This window comes from Ciconia boyciana, chromosome 4 (assembly GCF_034638445.1).
Source record: "Ciconia boyciana chromosome 4, ASM3463844v1, whole genome shotgun sequence".
NCBI classification, from domain to species: domain Eukaryota; kingdom Metazoa; phylum Chordata; class Aves; order Ciconiiformes; family Ciconiidae; genus Ciconia; species Ciconia boyciana.
Genome location: NC_132937.1, coordinates 92,904,820 through 92,923,021, shown reverse-complemented (window position 1 = coordinate 92,923,021; position 18,202 = coordinate 92,904,820). Strand labels below are relative to the sequence as shown.

The 18,202-nt window shown below is 44.9% G+C and overlaps 1 protein-coding gene across 4 annotated transcripts in view; it reads left to right on the top strand.

Annotated features, from left to right (window-relative positions):
• The window catches only part of PALM2AKAP2 (PALM2 and AKAP2 fusion), a 277,857-nt gene that overhangs the window by 160,035 nt on the left and 99,620 nt on the right, over positions 1-18,202 (top strand). For 3 of the 4 annotated variants that reach the window (XM_072860628.1, XM_072860627.1, XM_072860626.1), the window contains one exon: positions 1,346-1,428. In XM_072860628.1, coding sequence (XP_072716729.1) covers positions 1,346-1,428 — 83 coding nt within the window. Of the gene's footprint in view, positions 1-1,345; positions 1,429-15,491; positions 15,580-18,202 lie in introns of those variants that run through there. The other variant, XM_072860629.1, reaches the window with a different exon arrangement.

Genomic DNA, 18,202 nt, shown 5'->3' with positions numbered 1-18,202 from the left:
GCTCAAGCTAGCACTGTTAGCATGAGCCACTGTCCGCTGGAGCAACAAATAAGCAAAGAGCATCTCTGATGCACAGATCCTTTTGCATAAGTAATAACACAACTGTGGAGTGTACACAAACAGTAGTGGTTTGAAGAGACACACTCAAGATTATAGAGTGAAGTAGCAGCAGAGGGCATGAATAACTGTCCTTGTATTGACCAAGGACTGCAGAGCCATTTCAAGCTGTATTACTACATGAGCCATATTTCAAATTTAGTAGGTGCGCACAGTGCTGTGGTAGCACAAGGAACATTATTCAATGTATTCTCAGTATGAATGTGTACATTCAACAGGGCTACTGGAGATGATATATAAATCCTTATACATCCTTATCCTCTATAGAGGAGATCGTGTAACCCCTATAATTTAATTTCACAGTTTAGAAAATATTCACCGATTTAATCTGACTCTAATCCACCATTATTTATTGTAATTATTGCCATTGCTATGGAAATTCCAAAAGCAATGAAGCAGCTGTCTGTGGCTAGCTACGCTTAAGCAAGATTTTCCCTGGAGGTGAAATCAGCGGATAAGTTCTTACCTTCTTCAAGGTTTAAGCTTGACGTAGAAATAAAAGTGCAGAGGTTCTTCTTCCAGACAGGACGGACAGGCTGCCCGCACCATGCCCTGCGAGCTGCGCCTGTAGCCTGACCTCACCCAATAAGCCGCGGTGACTACTGCCTGGCTGACGAACAGTGTTCACTAATGAGATGCTCTTAGTTAGGGTCCTAGATGCCCTTAGTTACCCTTCCCTTGGGATGCACAGAAGTGCTGAAAAGTCCTCTGGATTCTTCCCAGGATGGGACGAGGTCATCCCAGGGATGGTGTGAGCACAGGCACACCTTCAGCACAGCAACACAGGCGAGCACAGAGCAACCGGTGTCTGGGGGGGTCCCTGGGGGTGGCAAGGCTCGACCTGGCAGCCAGGGCCAGCCCACCACCCCATCAGGGACCAGGGCAGCTCCCACCCCGGCATCGGGCACCGCCCTAGGGACAGGGATGGCCACTGCGGGGGCTGAAATTGAATATGTCCTTCCTGAGCCATGGCGTGTCAACTCAGTAAGCACCCACGGCATTTTCTCCCAGCGGTGGCTGCCTCTCCACAGCATGCAGAGCAGTTTACAGCTGGCAGAGATATTTTTCAGTCATTGTTTTTGTGCCCTTTCTGCTTTCTTTAACAACGCTGACGAGATACCAGGCTGGTGACAGAACGTGGCTGGGAGAAATGGATCCAAGCAAAGCAAAGCAACATCTCAGCCATGCATATTCTCCCATGGGCAATAAAATGTCTTTGGTTTTGTAGGCGCAGGAGGATCGGATATGCTGCCTAGGGATCCGCCGGGACCGTGCCCCTGTGAAAGTCCCGAAGCCGAAGAGGGTGCAGGGGTAAGTCTCCTCCCACCGCGTCCTTGTGGGAAGCACAGGGATCCATGCTGTGCTCAGACATAATGCTTGATGGCACGTGCGCTCGGTGGGAAGGGCCACATCTTCAGCTGTGAGGAGGTTGTCGTGGTGGGAGTAGTTTGCACAGCAGACCCTGTTGGTGTCAACTGCATTCGCTTGACTACCGCAGGGTCTCCTCCTAAATATTTGAAAGCCCGGTGCAATGGTTGGGATTAGGAGGACCTTCAATAAAAGTGCATCTCTTGGGAGGTCTTGTTATATAATTCTGGCAGCTCACTGCAAGATGGTGTCAAACCAATGCTCAGTTCTTCCTCACCATCAGTCAATCCCCCACACGTCTTCCTTTGCACCTTCTCTTCTTCTCAGACCCCTCCGCGGTTACTGCTACCCCACCTCCTTTCATCGGCTGGAAACCCACGCGCGAGCAGCTCGTCAGCATTAGGAGGGCAAGCGTCTGAGAAGCGTTGCCCTCACCTGGTAGCCTGGTGTGCTTGGGTGTGCGTGGAAACACACCATTTTGCTGGAAAAGGCATGATGGGGACATTCCTTTTGCTTTGTCGTTCTCGGTGTGATGGCATGCAGCCATGTGTTTTTAACAGCAGCAAATGAATTTGCAATAAGATGTTGGGAGTGGAAAGGGAGTGAATGGGCAAGTGAATTCCTGCAGGGCCAAGACGTTCATCTTCAGGGCTGCTGACACTGCTGACCATGAAGCACTTCTTATATCTAAAGACAAAAACAACCATGTTAAAAACTAAAGGCCTCTCCAACAATTTTTTATCATAAATTGGATTTTTAAATAAAGACGCAAACTTGGATATACATAGCCCATATTAATGCCTAAATCTATTTTCATATTTTACATTTCTTTAAATGAAATTAAAATAGTAATCAAGGTTGTTAAACTGGTTCCGATGAAACTGATGAAGCAGATTTCAGACTTCTGCTATAAAAGCAGAGGAATTTTTTCTTAAATTACAGTTAGTTAAGTCTAGCCCAATAACTAACTCTTTCATTTAGAGAAGCATTTAAAGACAAAAATGCAGTGAGTTCGTATCTTCTTCTGCTTAATGAGTAAAAACTGGTGTGAGAATCTCAGATCAGCTAGCTTTAAGATCTTAAAGGCCATGGTGAATAATCAGCTAAAGTCAGCACCTGCAAAAACTTTTTTTTAAATGAGGAAAATGTAAATGCAAAACATGTTTTGAAAACCTTTTCTTAGATTTTTCTTATCATATTACTAGTTTCATTTATCATTTAAAACAATATTAATAATTTGCTCAAAATCCAGGTTTCCCACAGTTTTTATTTAAGTGCTAATAAAATCCAAAATGGGCTGGGCCAATCTCACGTTTAAAACAAAACAAAACAAAACAGATCTGCTAATAAACAACAAATATGAATCTGATTACATGTGGCTAACAATTTAGAATGGACAATATAGCACAGAATTTCATACTCTTGGCTATCAAAAACAATGACCTAATTTAAGGTTAAAGTTATACAAAGCAGCAAATCAACATGTCCTCAGGGGTACCAGTCAGTGAGAATCCACCTTTCTTTAGGCAAATAATTTACAAACCAAGCAATAAAAGTAAGGTTCAAATTGATAATGCAAAGCCATCAAAATGAAAATTTCATGTTATGGTTCAATCAGATACTTAAATCATTCTGACTGCAGCTGGAGCATGGACTTGCACAGGCATTCCCAGACATTTTGCACTGGTTCCTATCAGTGCTCTGCTGAGTGCAGTATTGCTTTGTGGCAGCTTGTACATCACAAGCAGGACCTGGAGGACTGCTGGGAAAGCTTTGAGCTAGAGTTTAATCAGTCCCTAACTTTCTCTGGCTTAAGTTAAGGTCATACTTAAGGAAGAGGGGAAAAAAGGTTCAATGACTGTGGAATGCAATTTGTTTTAATAACACAGTATTTCCACTGCTTGGGAGTGTAACACCACGCAGAACAAAATCTGACTTAGCATTGTGTTCTCCTTGGTTTTAAAAAAGAAGTCTCATTTTTTTAATAACGACCCCCCGCTGAAGGAGGAGGTTTAATGGCAGAACTTTGTAAGAGGGAGGCTGACTCAGTGCTGCCGCGGGCACAGCGTGAGCAGAATCAGCAAAATGCTACCACAGGAAAGTCAATAAAGTCCATGAGGGTATCCTTACCAGCATGGAAGAAAATTAGTTTAGTCATAGCAAATGACGAAGTGCTGGAATTTTCTTTAATAACTTGCTAACAATTTGTGGAACGGAGAAGCCTGTTGTTTGAGGCAAAGACTATATGGAGCAGCTGGACATAAACTCTTCTGAGCTTGCATTTGCTGAGAGAGACAAACCCAAAACAATTGTCCTTTCTGTTACTAAACAGTCAAATGGGCAAGGTTATTTTCATGTAAGAAAACCATCGATTTTAGATTAACTCTGAAAAGAATCCATGCAAACCTAGTTGCAATATTTTTTTTATGATAGCAAGAATCTCAATTAATAGAAATCAGGAAATAGAAATCTGCATATGTCTGTTATTTTCAACAGCCTACTTACTCCAAGTGGAGACCTAGGCCATCATAAAGTTCCCCTCAACTTTAACAAACTATTAACAAGACACAACAAGCTACCCCTCGGTCCAGACTGTGCTCTTGACTATATGGTTCAAGTCAATGCTAATTGCACAGGTTTCAATAAAGCATAGAAAACTCTTATATCTAATAGGTAATGACATTCACAACCAGTGAAGACAGGATATGGATCAGTAAGCAAATGTTACACTTGATCCTAGTCATGAAGCAAAGTAATACTCTCCCTTACAAGAAAGGAAAAATATGGTCCTCCCAAAGAGCCACTCCATGTAATGTGCCAAGCTGGACCTATTGTTGAACAAGCCAAAGTTTATGAATGATCTTGGAGTTTTTTATGTTTCTTCCTTCTTTTCTAAATAGCAAAATGCTGCCTCTTCATTGTTGCGTTTAAAACACATCCTGTTATGCCTGCAGCTCGTTTTGGAGCACAGGTTCAGAATACTATGTACTCTGTTACTGAGCCTTTCTTTCAGCTTTTGCTCAAAAGGAGAACTTGTATGTGTGTGGGAGTAGCATAAACTGCAGCTGTTTTTCTTTATTTTTCCACCATCATTACTGCTGACTGGTAACAAGGAAGAAGATGTACGTATACACCATTTGGCTTCTCTGCAACACTGCTGTACAGGAGGTTGGGAGATTATCTTGGTGAACAATTCCTAATTTCAACATAAAAGGATCAGCAGTAGGCTGAAAGAATTTGTCTTGCAGTGAAAAGGATGCTGCTGTTTTGCTGGAATATTTTATCAGAGATACAGAACTTCCATTTGCTCCCTCATTGGTTTTATGAAAGCTTGTCTCACCAAAGAACCTAAATGAGTTCAGGAAACTCTGGAAAGATTAATTCATTTCACTGGACAGCTGCTTAAAACCAAAAAAAATCCAAACAGATCCAGGATGCACCCCTTCCCCTCATCCTCCCCCTTGCCCCACTGCCATAAATGCACTGTGGCCAAAAACTTTACAGATAACTGAAAATGACAGAGGCTTTGATATTTTCAGCACTCTAAAGCAGTTTAAAAGGGAGATGCTCTTTCTGCACAGTGTATGTATCTGAAGCATGTGAGGCCAGACAGCAAAAATCCCTGGTCATCTTTCAAAGCACAAGTCTGCATGGCCTCATATCCCCTCCTCCCTGATCCTTCAGGCAGTTTAGGATGTATCTTGCTGCCACGCCAGCCATGGAGGGGTGCTGCTGAAATTCAGAGACATTTATGCAGTAAAAATCCAGGCAAGGTACAAACCAGCTTCAAGGAGTAAAATAGTTTATTTGCTGCAGCTGATGCTTTCCCCAGTTGGCTCCTGCCAGCTCTCATCAGTGGTTTTCCCAGGTCTTGCTCTCCATTCCTGGTGCTGGCCACAGCTCAACTCATGCCAAATTCAGTGGAGGTGGGCAGGGTAACAGAGAGGAGGATCCATCTGAGTTATTGAACTGCATGTCACAGCACACAGCTGAGAGTTCATTTCCAATTATGGTCTCTACTAATTGTTCTTGAGTGCATCTTCATATCATGACCAAGACGGGCACCGTTGGTCAGGGAAGCCAGAGGATCATCAGTCATTCAAAGCAATCAGAGCCATTATGTTTGACCCCTGGCATTGTAATTTTATTTCTGCAGCTCTGCATGGGAACTGTCAAAGCAAAGTAACAAGACTGTCAAGCTGTGGTGCCTATGTAAAACATGCCCACCTGCCTTCATATCCAAAGACAAATAAAATTGCCTGCTGACAGTATGTGAGTTAGACATTAAAATGCACAGCAGTTTTGTAATGCAGAGCTGGATTTCCATACAGAATACTGTGTATTTTTAATTAGCAGGCCTATAATCAGCTTGTCTTATCATCTCATTACAGTTCCATTTTGCATGATTTCACTTTTGATGATTGGAAAATGCAGTGAAGCTAAGACCTCAGCTTACTGCAGGGACAGTCAGTCCTTCAGGTTGGCTACAGGTTTAGTCATTGGGCCTGTTCCCTTTCTAATTCAAGAAAGTGACACATCTTTAGGAAACTGTGATATTGTTGTTTGATGAGAAAAAAACATTCTTTTTCATAGGACAAAGAATTTCTTCTTTGAATATTATCCACTTGTCTCTGACTTTCTGAGGACCTTCAGGTAGCCTTGGTTTTCTCACTTAATCATTTCTAATATTGCCATCCACCCTGCAGCAAATGACACCTCCCAGTTGGCGTCATTTAACACCATTGCAATAGCGCTGGAAGGAACAAGCATCCAGCCTTGAATATAGAATCACAGAATCATAGAATGCTTTGGATTGGAAGGGACCTTTACAGGTCATCTAGTCCAACCTCCCTGCAAGAGCAGGGACATCTTTAACTAGATCAGGTTGCTCAGAGCCCCATCCAACCTGACCTTGAATGTTTCCAGGGATGAGGCATCTACCACCTCTCTGAGCAACCTGTTCAGTGCCTCACCACCCTCATTGTAAAAAATTTCTTTCTTAAATCCAGTCGAAATCTGCTCTCCCTTAGTTTAAAACCCTTGCTCCTTGTCCTGTCACAACAGGCCTTGCTAAAAAGTCTGTCCCCGTCTTTCCTACAGGCCCCCTTTAAGTACTGGAAGGCTGCTATAAGGTTTCCCCGCAGCCTTCTCTTCTCCAGGCTGAACAACCCCAACTCTCTCAGCCTGTCCTCGTAGGAGAGGTGCTCCAGCCCTCGCATCATTTTCGTGGCCCTCCTCTGGACTCGCTCCAACAGGTCCATGTCCTTCTTGTGCTGAGGGCTCCAGAGCTGGACGCAGTACTCCAGGTGGGGTCTCACCAGAGCAGAGTAGAGGGGCAGAATCACCTCCCTCGACCTGCTGGCCACGCTTCTGTTGATACAGCCCAGGATACGACTGGCCTTCTGGGCTGTGAGCGCACATTGCCAGCTCATGTCCAGCTTTTCATCCATCAGTACCCCCAAGTCCTTTTCCGCAGGGCTGCTCCCCATCACATCATCCCCCAGCCTGTATTGAAGCCAAGGATATATAGGGAATATAAACCAAGGATTATAGGGAGGGCTTGGTAAAATGTCTGGAGAAGGCAGCTCAACTGCTGAAGATTTGTACCTCAATGTGCAAAACTCAGAAGATTAAAAGGTAACAAGAACTCACAGGAGCACTCATTAAGGCTGTAGCAACATAAACATTATGAGTATGGCCAGAGGGTCTTGCTATTCCTCCTCTACGTAGTGGAGATTTCAGTCCCTGGAGGCTGATAGGGTTCCCCATGTAGGAGTAACAGCAAAGACAGAAGGATTACTCTTCTCCATAATTGTCAGAGCACACCTGTGGCAACCCTCCAGGAAAAGATGGCATGACAAAATGTGCCATTCTGCATTTAGTTAATGTTTGGAACTGGAGTAAGCACTGTGTTGGCTTTGCCTGGTAATTAAATATATGGGATTTACGAATACTGACTTGTTTCTGAGGCTACTTGTGAGCTGAAAAAGTTAGGAACATTTAAATACGAGGAGGTAAAATTTAAATGGTGTTATTTTTCATAGTGACAGAAATAGTTTTGTGTAATATTATTTGTCAGCTTTTTATTCCTTTCTTTCTTTCCTGGTATAAAATTTTTGTGTAACGTCCTTTTCTGCTCATCACACTTCCTTGCACCAGACCACACCAGTTCCTCAGCTCTTTCAAAATCCACCTCTCTCTCCACATATTCATCACGAGGGTCTTTTTTGCTATGACTGCAACCTCTTCTAATCGAGGCTCCTTTCCCAATTTCTACTTTCTTACATAAATCCATGCAGGTATTTAAAAAAATCAGCCCGTTTTGTCTGCTGCTTTCGCTCTCTCTCTCCCACTAAATGTCTTTACAAGATCTACCCAGACCTCTTGAAAGCCTCTGATCAGATTCCCTTCATATTTTGTCTCTGCTGCAAGTCCCAGGTTCCCACCCGGCTTAGTTTCTGCTAATTGTTCTTCTCATTTGCTGCCACTTTTACTTCAGTCTAGTCTCTTGTGTCTCCACAGTTGCTTATCTCCCTTGTTGGACTCTTTTTCCTGGGGTGACTCTGGCCCCAGTTTTTCCTGCAGGGGCAAATGTCTTTGCTCCTCAACACTCATTATTGCTTACATTTTGATAACATCTACTGGCCAGATAAGAAATCATTATGTTGAATGAGATAAACTTACTAAAGGAAAGCCTGTGTCTAGTCGAGGTCTCAGTAAGCACTTTGTATCCATCTAAGAGCCATGGCATAAAAAAATTTCCAGCTCTCTCTTCCATCCCAGTTTTGATGATTAATGGCAACAAACTATTTCTGTGTTATCTTTGTTTGCACAACTGGAATTTGTAGTTACATTTATAACTCAGCCCTTGCAAATACTGAGAACTTGAATACTCAGTGAAATACACTGTGTTTGGGTGTTTATGTGTAGATATTTAAACATTTCTGCACTGTATATTTTGTGAATGGGATACACAAATAATTTTACCAACAACTCTACAGGACTTTCTTTTAACTATAGAGCCTAATGTATTTAAGCTGCTGCAGGACAACACTGCTTTATTCTCTGTAGACAACTTTATTCTTTGTCTTGTCATTTTTATTGTTCTAGTGCTAGTGAATAAAACCCTGCATCTGTTCCTCAGGAAGGACTTAATCCAAAGCTCATTGAATGCATTGGAAGAGCCTCCATTGGGCTTTGGATCAAGCTCTTTAGTTCACAAACAAATGCTCTTTGTGAGGATATGCTATTCAAGTATTGTACAGAAGAGTTACAGAGGTTCCCTATTTCTAAAATAATGATTGCTCTTTAAATCTTTTTTGCTATGCCTGTTTAGTTGGAGGAACAATATGCAACTGTACGTAATTGTTGAAGTACTGTAGTCTGTGATTATATTGCTCCAGCAGTTGATATAAATGTTGAATATGTAATGCTGTCGTAACAAGTAGTGCTATATTTATATGGCTCTTCCTATGCATGCAGTAATTCAGAAAATATATAGAGATATGCTTCCTGCCCCTGCGGATGTTCAGGCTCAATCAGGCAAGCTGGACACAGGCAAGCCATCTTTCAGGACTGCCTTATGTTGATGTTATTGATGAAGGAGACTTGAAAGAGGGATTTGTAGAATAAAAGAGGGATACTATTGAATGGGATTTTTTTCTGTGCTTAGGAAAAGGAACAGACTGAAAGGAGACACAAAGCTCACAGTAGGGGAAAGAAACAGGGGTGATTGTGGAAGAGGGTACATACAAAGAGATGAAGATAAGGCAGGAGTAATCAAAGCAGAAACATTAGCTGGTGTGAGACTGTAAGGAGCTTTAGGTGAAACCTTGCAGCTCCAGATTTGCAATGACTGCATTTTCCACAAGAAGGAGGAAGATCCATAAGTCAGTTACACAGCGGTATCCCCACGAGCTGCAATAAAAAAAATTTCTTCCTTACAACATCACAGGTACTGAATACTTTTTTGGATTTCTTGTGAAGGGGAACTAACAGTTCCCATGAACTGAAGAGAACACCATGCCAGTGAAACTTGGCTGTTTTTACAACTGCAGAACAGAGTAACTTCTTCACGTGGGCGTAGATTACACAAACAGTTACTACTGGGTATTACTCCTGTGACAGAATTGCTTGCAGTAAAATACACTACACTGTGTGGTAAGTGCTGGCAGGGCTCTGCACGCAGTTTGTAAGCCGGTGATGACTAAAACGGTTTATGGAGCCAGTACTAAAACATTACTCACTCAAGGAGTCACATTTAAGTCAATGAGATTACTCATGTAGCTAGTTGCCGATAGAGATCTTGCCAAGCTATTCTACCACATAATAGATGTGTGTAAATGAGCCTGTTAGCTGAATACTTTCAGAAAATAATTTTTAAGTTCATACTACATTAGTATTTGAACTCCCTAACCACAGCTGAGGTTCTGTTAAGTTCTGCAAACACCCACTAACAGGCAGTCCCTGTCCTAAAATTCATCAACTCGTATAGACAAATAAGGGAAAGTTACTTGCCTTCAGTCACATCACATGTCATCAGCAACGCCAGGAATAGAACAGGGATCTCCAGTCAGTTCCCTACCAGCAGCTCCCTGCCTCTGTAATACTCAACATTTCATCCCTGTACTGAATATAAAGCATTTATGAATGTGACCTCCAAACTTCCCACAGCTCTTCTGCTAACTGACTGATGGATCTCTGCATTCATTACTTTTATAAATGCACAGAGAATGCACAGAAGTACCATTTTCATCTCACACGCATTACGGCAAGACCGTGCATTCCCTCATCCAGCTCATCTGCACGTTATTCTACAGTCAGACAAATAACCAGAACCACAAGGAAAGGAAAACAAATCTAATCACAAAATTGTGACAGCTAATCTAAGACACTTAAAAATCTGCATCCCAAGCAAAACTCATTTTTCATACTCAGACAAATTCAGTGTGGAGGCTATCAGATCAGGCATCACCTTTCAGGACTGCATTTCATTTTATAAATGTTATAAAAGTGCCTGGCATATCCAGCATCATTATCACAGTATTTTCCTTTTTTTCTTTATTCTGCACTGCTCTCAGCATCTTTGGGAGTTCATAGAGAGCAAGAACAGTGTGCTGGGCTGTAAAACAGCAGCATGAAAGAATTTCTTCCTAATAGGAAGAGGTATCCCCTTTGAATTATTCTCCATTTGCAGGTTTGCTGCATAACAATAAAAAATCTGCCTCACTGAAACTGGGCTCCAATATACTGACAAAGTCCCAAGCAAAGACTGAGTAACTCCTCGGTCTCCTGGATAAAGCAGGAGTAGCAGATACAGATATGGCTTTGCTCTCTTCTCTCCCCATTTCTCTCTCCCCTCCTCCAAACATCTTTGTCTTTCATTTCCTTCTCTTTATCTCCCCTTCCTGAGCCACCCTGTGTCTCTTCCCCTTTCTAACTCCAGGCACTCTTTGTTGGCAATGGCTCTGTCCTCTTTCTGCCCATGGAAGAGGACGCATCTGTACAGAGGCAGATTGTAAACTAGGTCAGCTTATGTGGTAGAGAAAAAAAGAGTAGAAATAAGAGCCTTTTGTGTATAATAACAAGGTCTCACATAAGCATGTGGCCCAGTTGTCAGAGGTGTTGAGTGTCTGCGGTTCCCACTGATTTCAGTGGCACAACTCCTCTTGTCCACAGGCTATGTATATAGAAAAACATCCTCAGTTTTGCAGCCCCTGACAAGCAGAAGTTCAGATACGCCATCGCACTTCCTTGAGCTCTCACAAGGACGTCACACTAATCTCAGGATCTGTTTTTGTTGGGTTTTCCTACATGTTCAGTACAGCCTTGGGATGTACGTTGGTCAGTCATTGGAGGAGGAATGAGGTAATACCAGGGGTGACATACCCCTTTTCAGTTCACAGGGCACATAAAGCAGGCCTGAAAGGGAACGACAGGCAAGGAACAGTCATTTGAGAGTTAAAAATAACTACCTTTGTTGACTTATACTGGGTTAATGCGTCTGATTATACTCTTCCTACTTTCAGAGTTTTTAAGGCAATACCAACTAACCTTGCAATTCATTATTTAGGTAAAGGTATTTTAACTTCACAGCAAAAATTAGGGAAGGCTGGACTCTAGCAAAAATTAATTCCTTCTTCCCTCTACGTGAAGCCCTCTGTAACACTGTAAAAAAATTACAGAGCATTAACAAAATACATCATTAGACAAAACTTTAAGACATAATTTTCTTCTGCTGTTGTAACTGTTTGTTGTCGTTTAACCCCACTCAGCAACTAAGGCCCACAGAGCCACTCACTCACCCTCCCCCCAGTGGGATGCCGGAGAAAATCGGAAAGGCAAAAGTGAGAAAACTCGTGGGTTGAGATAAGAACAGTTTAATAATTGAAATATTATAATGATGATGATGATGATGATGATAATAATAATTATAATGAAAAGGAAAACAACAAGAGAGCGAGAGGGGAACAAAACCCAAGAAAAAAACAAGTGCTGCAACCACTCACCACCCACTGACCAATGCCCAGCCCATTCCCGAGCAGCGATCACTGCTCCCCGGCCAACTCCCCCCAGTTTCTATACTGAGCATGACGCCGTATGGTATGGAATAGCCCTTTGGGCAGTTGGGGTCAGCTGTCCTGGCTGTGCCCCCTCCCAGCTTCTCGTGCACCTGGCAGAGCATGGGGAGCTGAAAAGTGCTTGACCAGTATAAGCACTGCTTAGCAACAACTAAAACATCAGTGTGTTATCAACATTATTCTCATCCTAAACCCAAAACACAGCACTATAGCAGCTACTAGGAAGGAAATTAACTCTACCCCAGCTGAAACCAGGAGACTGTTAGAAATGCAAATTAGAAGCAATAGGCAAAACTCATTAAAATATACACGGTGAAATCGCATTTGATTTCCTCTGTGGTATATTAGTCATGTGCTACCTAATTAGTACTAAGTAAATGCATCCCTGTCATAAGAAAAAAAAAAAAACAACAAAATTCAAGCAGTATCAGTGTCATTTGTGATGTTGCTTTAACTAATGGAACAAAATCTGTGCTACAGTCACACAGTTCAGTCCAATCCTGTTACGAGGCCAGTAAGCAGGAGAGGAGCAGAAGATAACTGTTGGAACAAAAGGGCAGAGGGCTGGGAACCCAGGAAGAGGAGCTCTGAAGTTCCCCCTTTGGCAGCGTAACATCTTTGGTTGCTATGAATATGACAGATTTTTCTCTACAGTGCAGTATTGCCAGTCTCCAAAACTTGAGGCCTTCAAAAAGCACGAGACTGGACTATGCTTATTTTAATTATGTTTCTGAGGCCTAAGGGGACCTTTCTGCATGGTTCTGATGTTTTCTGCAACTAAAAAAGACTAATTTATTTTCCTCCCTCCCTTCCTCATGATAACTGGCTTATTCTGTTTCTAGCATCTGAAGTTTCTAAAAACCCAACAAACATGGTCAGATCTGAGAAACATCCAAGAGGGATGCAACCCCCATGCTCCTCTTCCTCTCTCTCTCTCCTCCGCAGCCCCACATTGCCATTTGGATGGCATACCTATCTGTGGGAGTACGGACTCTTACACCCGTGGGGCAGGCTGGTGGGTGTGAGCAGTGATGCACGTCTGTGCACAGTTGCTTCAGTCAGGTGTTGGAGGTGCAGTTTTTCTTTCTCCCTGCCTGCTCCCTGCAAATAGGCTGAACAGAGGTGTACTGCGGTTCTAGCACATGGCCTGCATGGCTGCACCGTATCCTAGAGGGACAAAGGGCAGGAGTCCTGTCTTTGGGCAGGTATCTGAATTGCAGGCATTCCTGGGAACATTGCTGGGTGGTGCAACTGAAATACCCCTGCTCAGAGCTGATATCCCTTCCTCCTTCCCATGCCAGATGCTAGTGGCAAGTAAAAAATATGCATTAAAAAAGGCCATCCTTGATCCAGAGAATTTACAGCAAAGTACAAAAGAGAGAAACCAGATGGCTGCAGATAAGGAGAATGGCAAACAGTTCCCTGGGCCAAAGACCTTGGTGGGATTTTGTCTGTACCACACTCTTCTGTGCTTTCAGACACGTACATTTGCAAAGAGGGTCATGGCCACATATAGTTAATTAGTAAGATAACTTCTTACTTACATTAGCACCGGCCTACAGGTCTGCAGTTATGTATGTATGCATCTATGTCCTTATACCATTAGCTTTTATTATAAGCCTTTTTGACTATCACAGCATTCAGGTAGCAATGTGCCTGTATGTGAGCACCTGTGTCCTTGAGTTCTCCCCTGAGGATGCAGCAGCTGAATTATCAACAGCAGCATGTAACCTCCCACTTAAAACATTGGCACCTGAAGAGTGGAGGGTGGCAAACATGACACTAAACTTCAATGCAGACTCTGGAGAACTAGAGGTTTGCAAACCTCGGCGCCTGTACTGTGCAAATATAGAGATGCTAATTGGGTTAGAACTAAAGGACACCTGAATTAATGCAATCTATCTGAGAAGAGTCAACATTGCTTCTGTAAAGTCCTGCCTTAAACAAACCTCTTGGAGGTCTCTTGAAAGGGTCAACAAAAATGTGGATAAGGGTGATCTAATTTCCATATCTGACTGGATTTCTAAAAGGCTCTTGACAAAGGCTTTTAAGGGACTAAGCAGCGATAGCTACAAGAGGGAAAGCCCTGGTATGGCTCAGTAATTGCTTAGAAGATAAAATGCAAAGTACAGGAATAAATGACAAGTTGTCACAATGGAGGGAGGTGCTGGATGGTATGGGGCTCTCTAAGGGTCAGTGCTGGGACGTGCACTGTTCAGTGTACTCATATCTCACCTGGGAATGGAGTGAAATAGCAAAGTTCATCAGTGGTATTGATTTACTCAAGTCAGTAATAAGAAGAAAGACTGTGAAGAACTACACAGGGACATTATGAGGCTGACTGGGCAATATAAGAAATTCAGCACAGGTAAATGTGAAATGATGCACGTGGAGAAACAATCTTGTAAAATGGTGGGCTCTGAGCTGGCCATTGCTGGAGTAAAACCTCAGCGTTATGACAGGCAGCTCCACAGAAACATCAGCTCTGTGCTCAAAAATTCCTCATAAAATATTTTTAAGAGAAAAACATCACTGCGCCACTGTATGCTCACATCTTAAATATCGTGTATTTCTTCACCTCAAAAAGGATCTATTAGATCAGGATGATGTTCAAGAGGGCATCGAAGATAAGAGGTGCAGGACGATGTACAGACAGAGGCCCCCATGAGCAACCTGCAACTCTTCAGCCAAGAGAAGGAATTATGTAAAAGGATTACAGTGGAGGTCTGCGCACCCATGAGAGGGTGGAAGAGAGGGTTAGGAGCTGTTCCTCCATCTCCATCACTGAAGCTGAGGGGATAATTAACTTCATTTTGAAACAAAAAATAAAAGGCAGAGGTTCTTCACAGGCGGGGTGGCAGACCAACGCAAATCCTTGCCAGAGCCTACTGTGAACGCTGCAAGTGCATTTGGGTTCAAGGGGACACTGAAGAAGCCCATGGAAGTCGGCTCCGCTGCATATATTAAAAAAAAAAAAAAGCCAAACCACACCAGTAAACCGAAAAAGAAAAGAAAAAAAACCCCAAAACAGCCAGCAGCAAAACCACCCCGAAACCCACGGCTCAGGAAACCCCCGCTGCTGCCAGCGGCGGGGAGCTCCGGCTTCGCTCGTCCCCGGGAGGCGGGCCGCGGGGCCGCGCTGCTTCCCGCCGGGGCTCGGCCCTCCCCGGGGCTCGGCTCCCTCCCCTCCCGCCCGGCGCGGGCACCCGTAACAGGAGAGGGCTCGCAGCCGGCCGGGTAACCCGACCGCGGCGGGGCCGGGGGGATGCGCGCAGCCCCCGCGCGGGGCGCATCGTCCCGCGGGACGGGACGGGACCGCGCGGGGCGGGACGGGGCGGGCGGCGGCTTTGCCCCCCTCTTCGTGGCGTCGGCGAAGGGGGCGGGCGGGGAGGGACGGGGAGGAGGAGGCGGAGGCGGAGGCGGAGGAGGAGGAAGGGGGACCCGACGTGCCGGGGCTGCGCGCGGAGCTGGCGGCGCACGCTGCGCGCCGGAGGAGCGGGCGCGCTTTGGAGAGGTACCTCCGTGCGCGGGGGTGCGCGTGTGTCCGTGCGTCCTTCTGTCTGTCTGTCTGTCTGTGTGAGCGCGGCTCCGGGTGCGGAGGGAAGGGAGGCGGCGCTGGCTGCGGCTCCGGCAAGTTGTCTGGCCCTCGGCGGGCTGCGGGCCGGGGAGGGGGGGACACAAGGTGGAAATACCGGGGGGGAGGCGGGAAGCAAAGCGGGTCGGGGGAGGCAGGGGGAGGCGGTCGAGATGCAAGGAGGGGCCGGGGAAAGGCGAGGAGGGAAGATGGAAACGCGGGGAGGGAGAGGTGAGGAGGGGAAGGGAGGATGAAAATGCGGGGAGGGGAAGGGAAGAAGCAAGGAGGTAAGGGGCGATGCGGGGACGGGGGGGGACACGACTTGCGATTGCCCTCGCCCACCCCGCGAGGTGTGCCCGCCACCGCCCCGCGCCCGCGGGACCCCCCACGCGTGCCCGTAACCCTGGGGCGGGAGGTGGGGGGACCACGGCTCACGACTCGGGGGTGCGGGGGCCGCGGACTGCCGGGGGTGCGGGACGGGGCGGGGGGGCCGGGTAGCGAAAGCCGGGTCTGTGCCCGCAGCCCCGCCATGTCCGCGGGCGGAGGGGCGGCTCTGCCCCCGCCCGGGCTGCGGTTTGGGGGTCCGGGGGGGGTCTGTGCCGCCCTCCCTGGGGGCCGCCGCGGTGCGCGGGTCCGGCCGGGCTGGAGGCGGCCGGGAGGGGCGAGGGCCGGGGTGGCGGCGTGGAGGGGTTCGGTGAGATCCAGAGAAACCCGTGACGTAATTATTTTTTAATCAGCATGTTTTTTTCATGCCATCTCAATTTTTCCTGGACTCCCCTTTTTGAACCGAAAATCTCCTGTATCTTTGTTCCAAGTCTTTCTATTTTTAGATCCCCTCAGTAGCAGGGAAGCATGAGTTTTAAAAATGTTATTTCTTTTTATTTGGCTTCTGCTTAGGACCACTGCAGTGTAAACTTCTCAAACGTTGGTGTCTCTTCCTAAAAAGTTATTGAAATTATTACTGAGGTGGGCAGGCAGGCAGCTGCTGCGGACATCAGTGTTTGAGTTTCTGATAACATTAATCATTAGCCATAAAGAGCAGTCATCATACTGAAGTTTGGTTTTTATCTTAAGATGAATTGCCTATCAGCTCCCAGAAGATGCACATTAGGGCAATAAGTACCAGCCTAATGTTAGAAGAGGTAGAGCAGATCCTGCAGTTGTGATTTTACCAATGAAATAAACATGTTGTTTTATTTTGAGCTGTGATTAACAGTTCGACGTTGTAATGATATCCTCTGATTCTAGCATTGTCTCATGGCTCTGGTATGTCATTTTGTATTCATGCTGTGTAAGTGTTTTGCAGAGGTTTTGCGTATCTGACGGGGGTTTATTTCACTTTCACAATTACATTTTCTGGTCTCACCAGCCTCAGGAACCCGAGGAAGGTATATATACATCAGTATCTGTGGTAGTGTGGTAGTGTGGTAGTACATGACTTCTTTTTCCTAAGAAGTGCAAGTTACATCATATATTTTTAGATCATAGCTTTTATGTACCTGCACACAGCAGAGGATGAAGTTATAGCTGAAATTGTGTTCATTTAGGTGTACTCCTTGTAAGTATTTCTGACCGGTCAGTACTGAGTGTTTTTTATTCAGTTTATCTTCATTTTATATCTGAATGCCAGTCCATTTGCTGCCCTTCGATAGCCTCTGCCAAAGTAAGTTTGCACAAATTTAAAATGTTACATACAGATATTGACTTTAGATAACTGATACGCTGTTTTTCGCGTTAAGTTTTCAAGCACCTGTTCAAAGAGTACAGGTCCCAGGTGAGCTCTTAGGTAAATTAAGCCATATTTATAGATGTCTTATAATAGTGCCAATAAGAAGTAGCTTTTGTGGCAGCTGATGGTGATTTTCCTTCTCTGTGGATGTGCAGCTTCTGTACTAAGGGATGTGTGCATAACTTCCCAGTCCTTTTAAATTACTCAAAACGCCTCTTGACTTCAGCCAGAGTTTTGGCTAGCTGAAGAATACAGGATTGTATGGCTTACAGCATGAGAAGTATACCCAGCAGAATCCTGAGCAGTTTGAGGTATACTTTGATCGTGGGATCAGTTAATTCATGCCTGATTTGTCTTGTCTAAACTGCAAAACTCACTTTTGCTGCTGGAAACACCTGCTGATTTAGCAAGTGCTATTGATACTGCATTTATAGCAAGACATGAAGAGCTACATAATGCAACATCTAGAACTGTCCCTATTATTACCATTCACAGCGTGATTTTTCTCTTGTCGACGTGCTGCAGTACTGAATCTCAGGCAGTTCTGACTTCACTTGACTGGCAGTTAGTTCATTTGTGGTTCTGGGGTAAATATGTTTGTTCAAGCTGCCAAAATTCTCTCTCCCCCCTCCCCCCCCCCAAAAAAAAAAAAAAAAAAAAGCTTTGGGGGCTGTCTCTCCTGGCAGTCTGGTGAAGGGGCCCATCTTGGTTCTCACCTATGCCTTGTTGTTTGGCTGCCTAAAGTCCATCTTAAATTCTGTGTTACTTTGATACAACTTTTCATTGCTTCCTTCCCATTTCTAGGCTGATTCTTTGTGTTTGTTTCAATGCCAA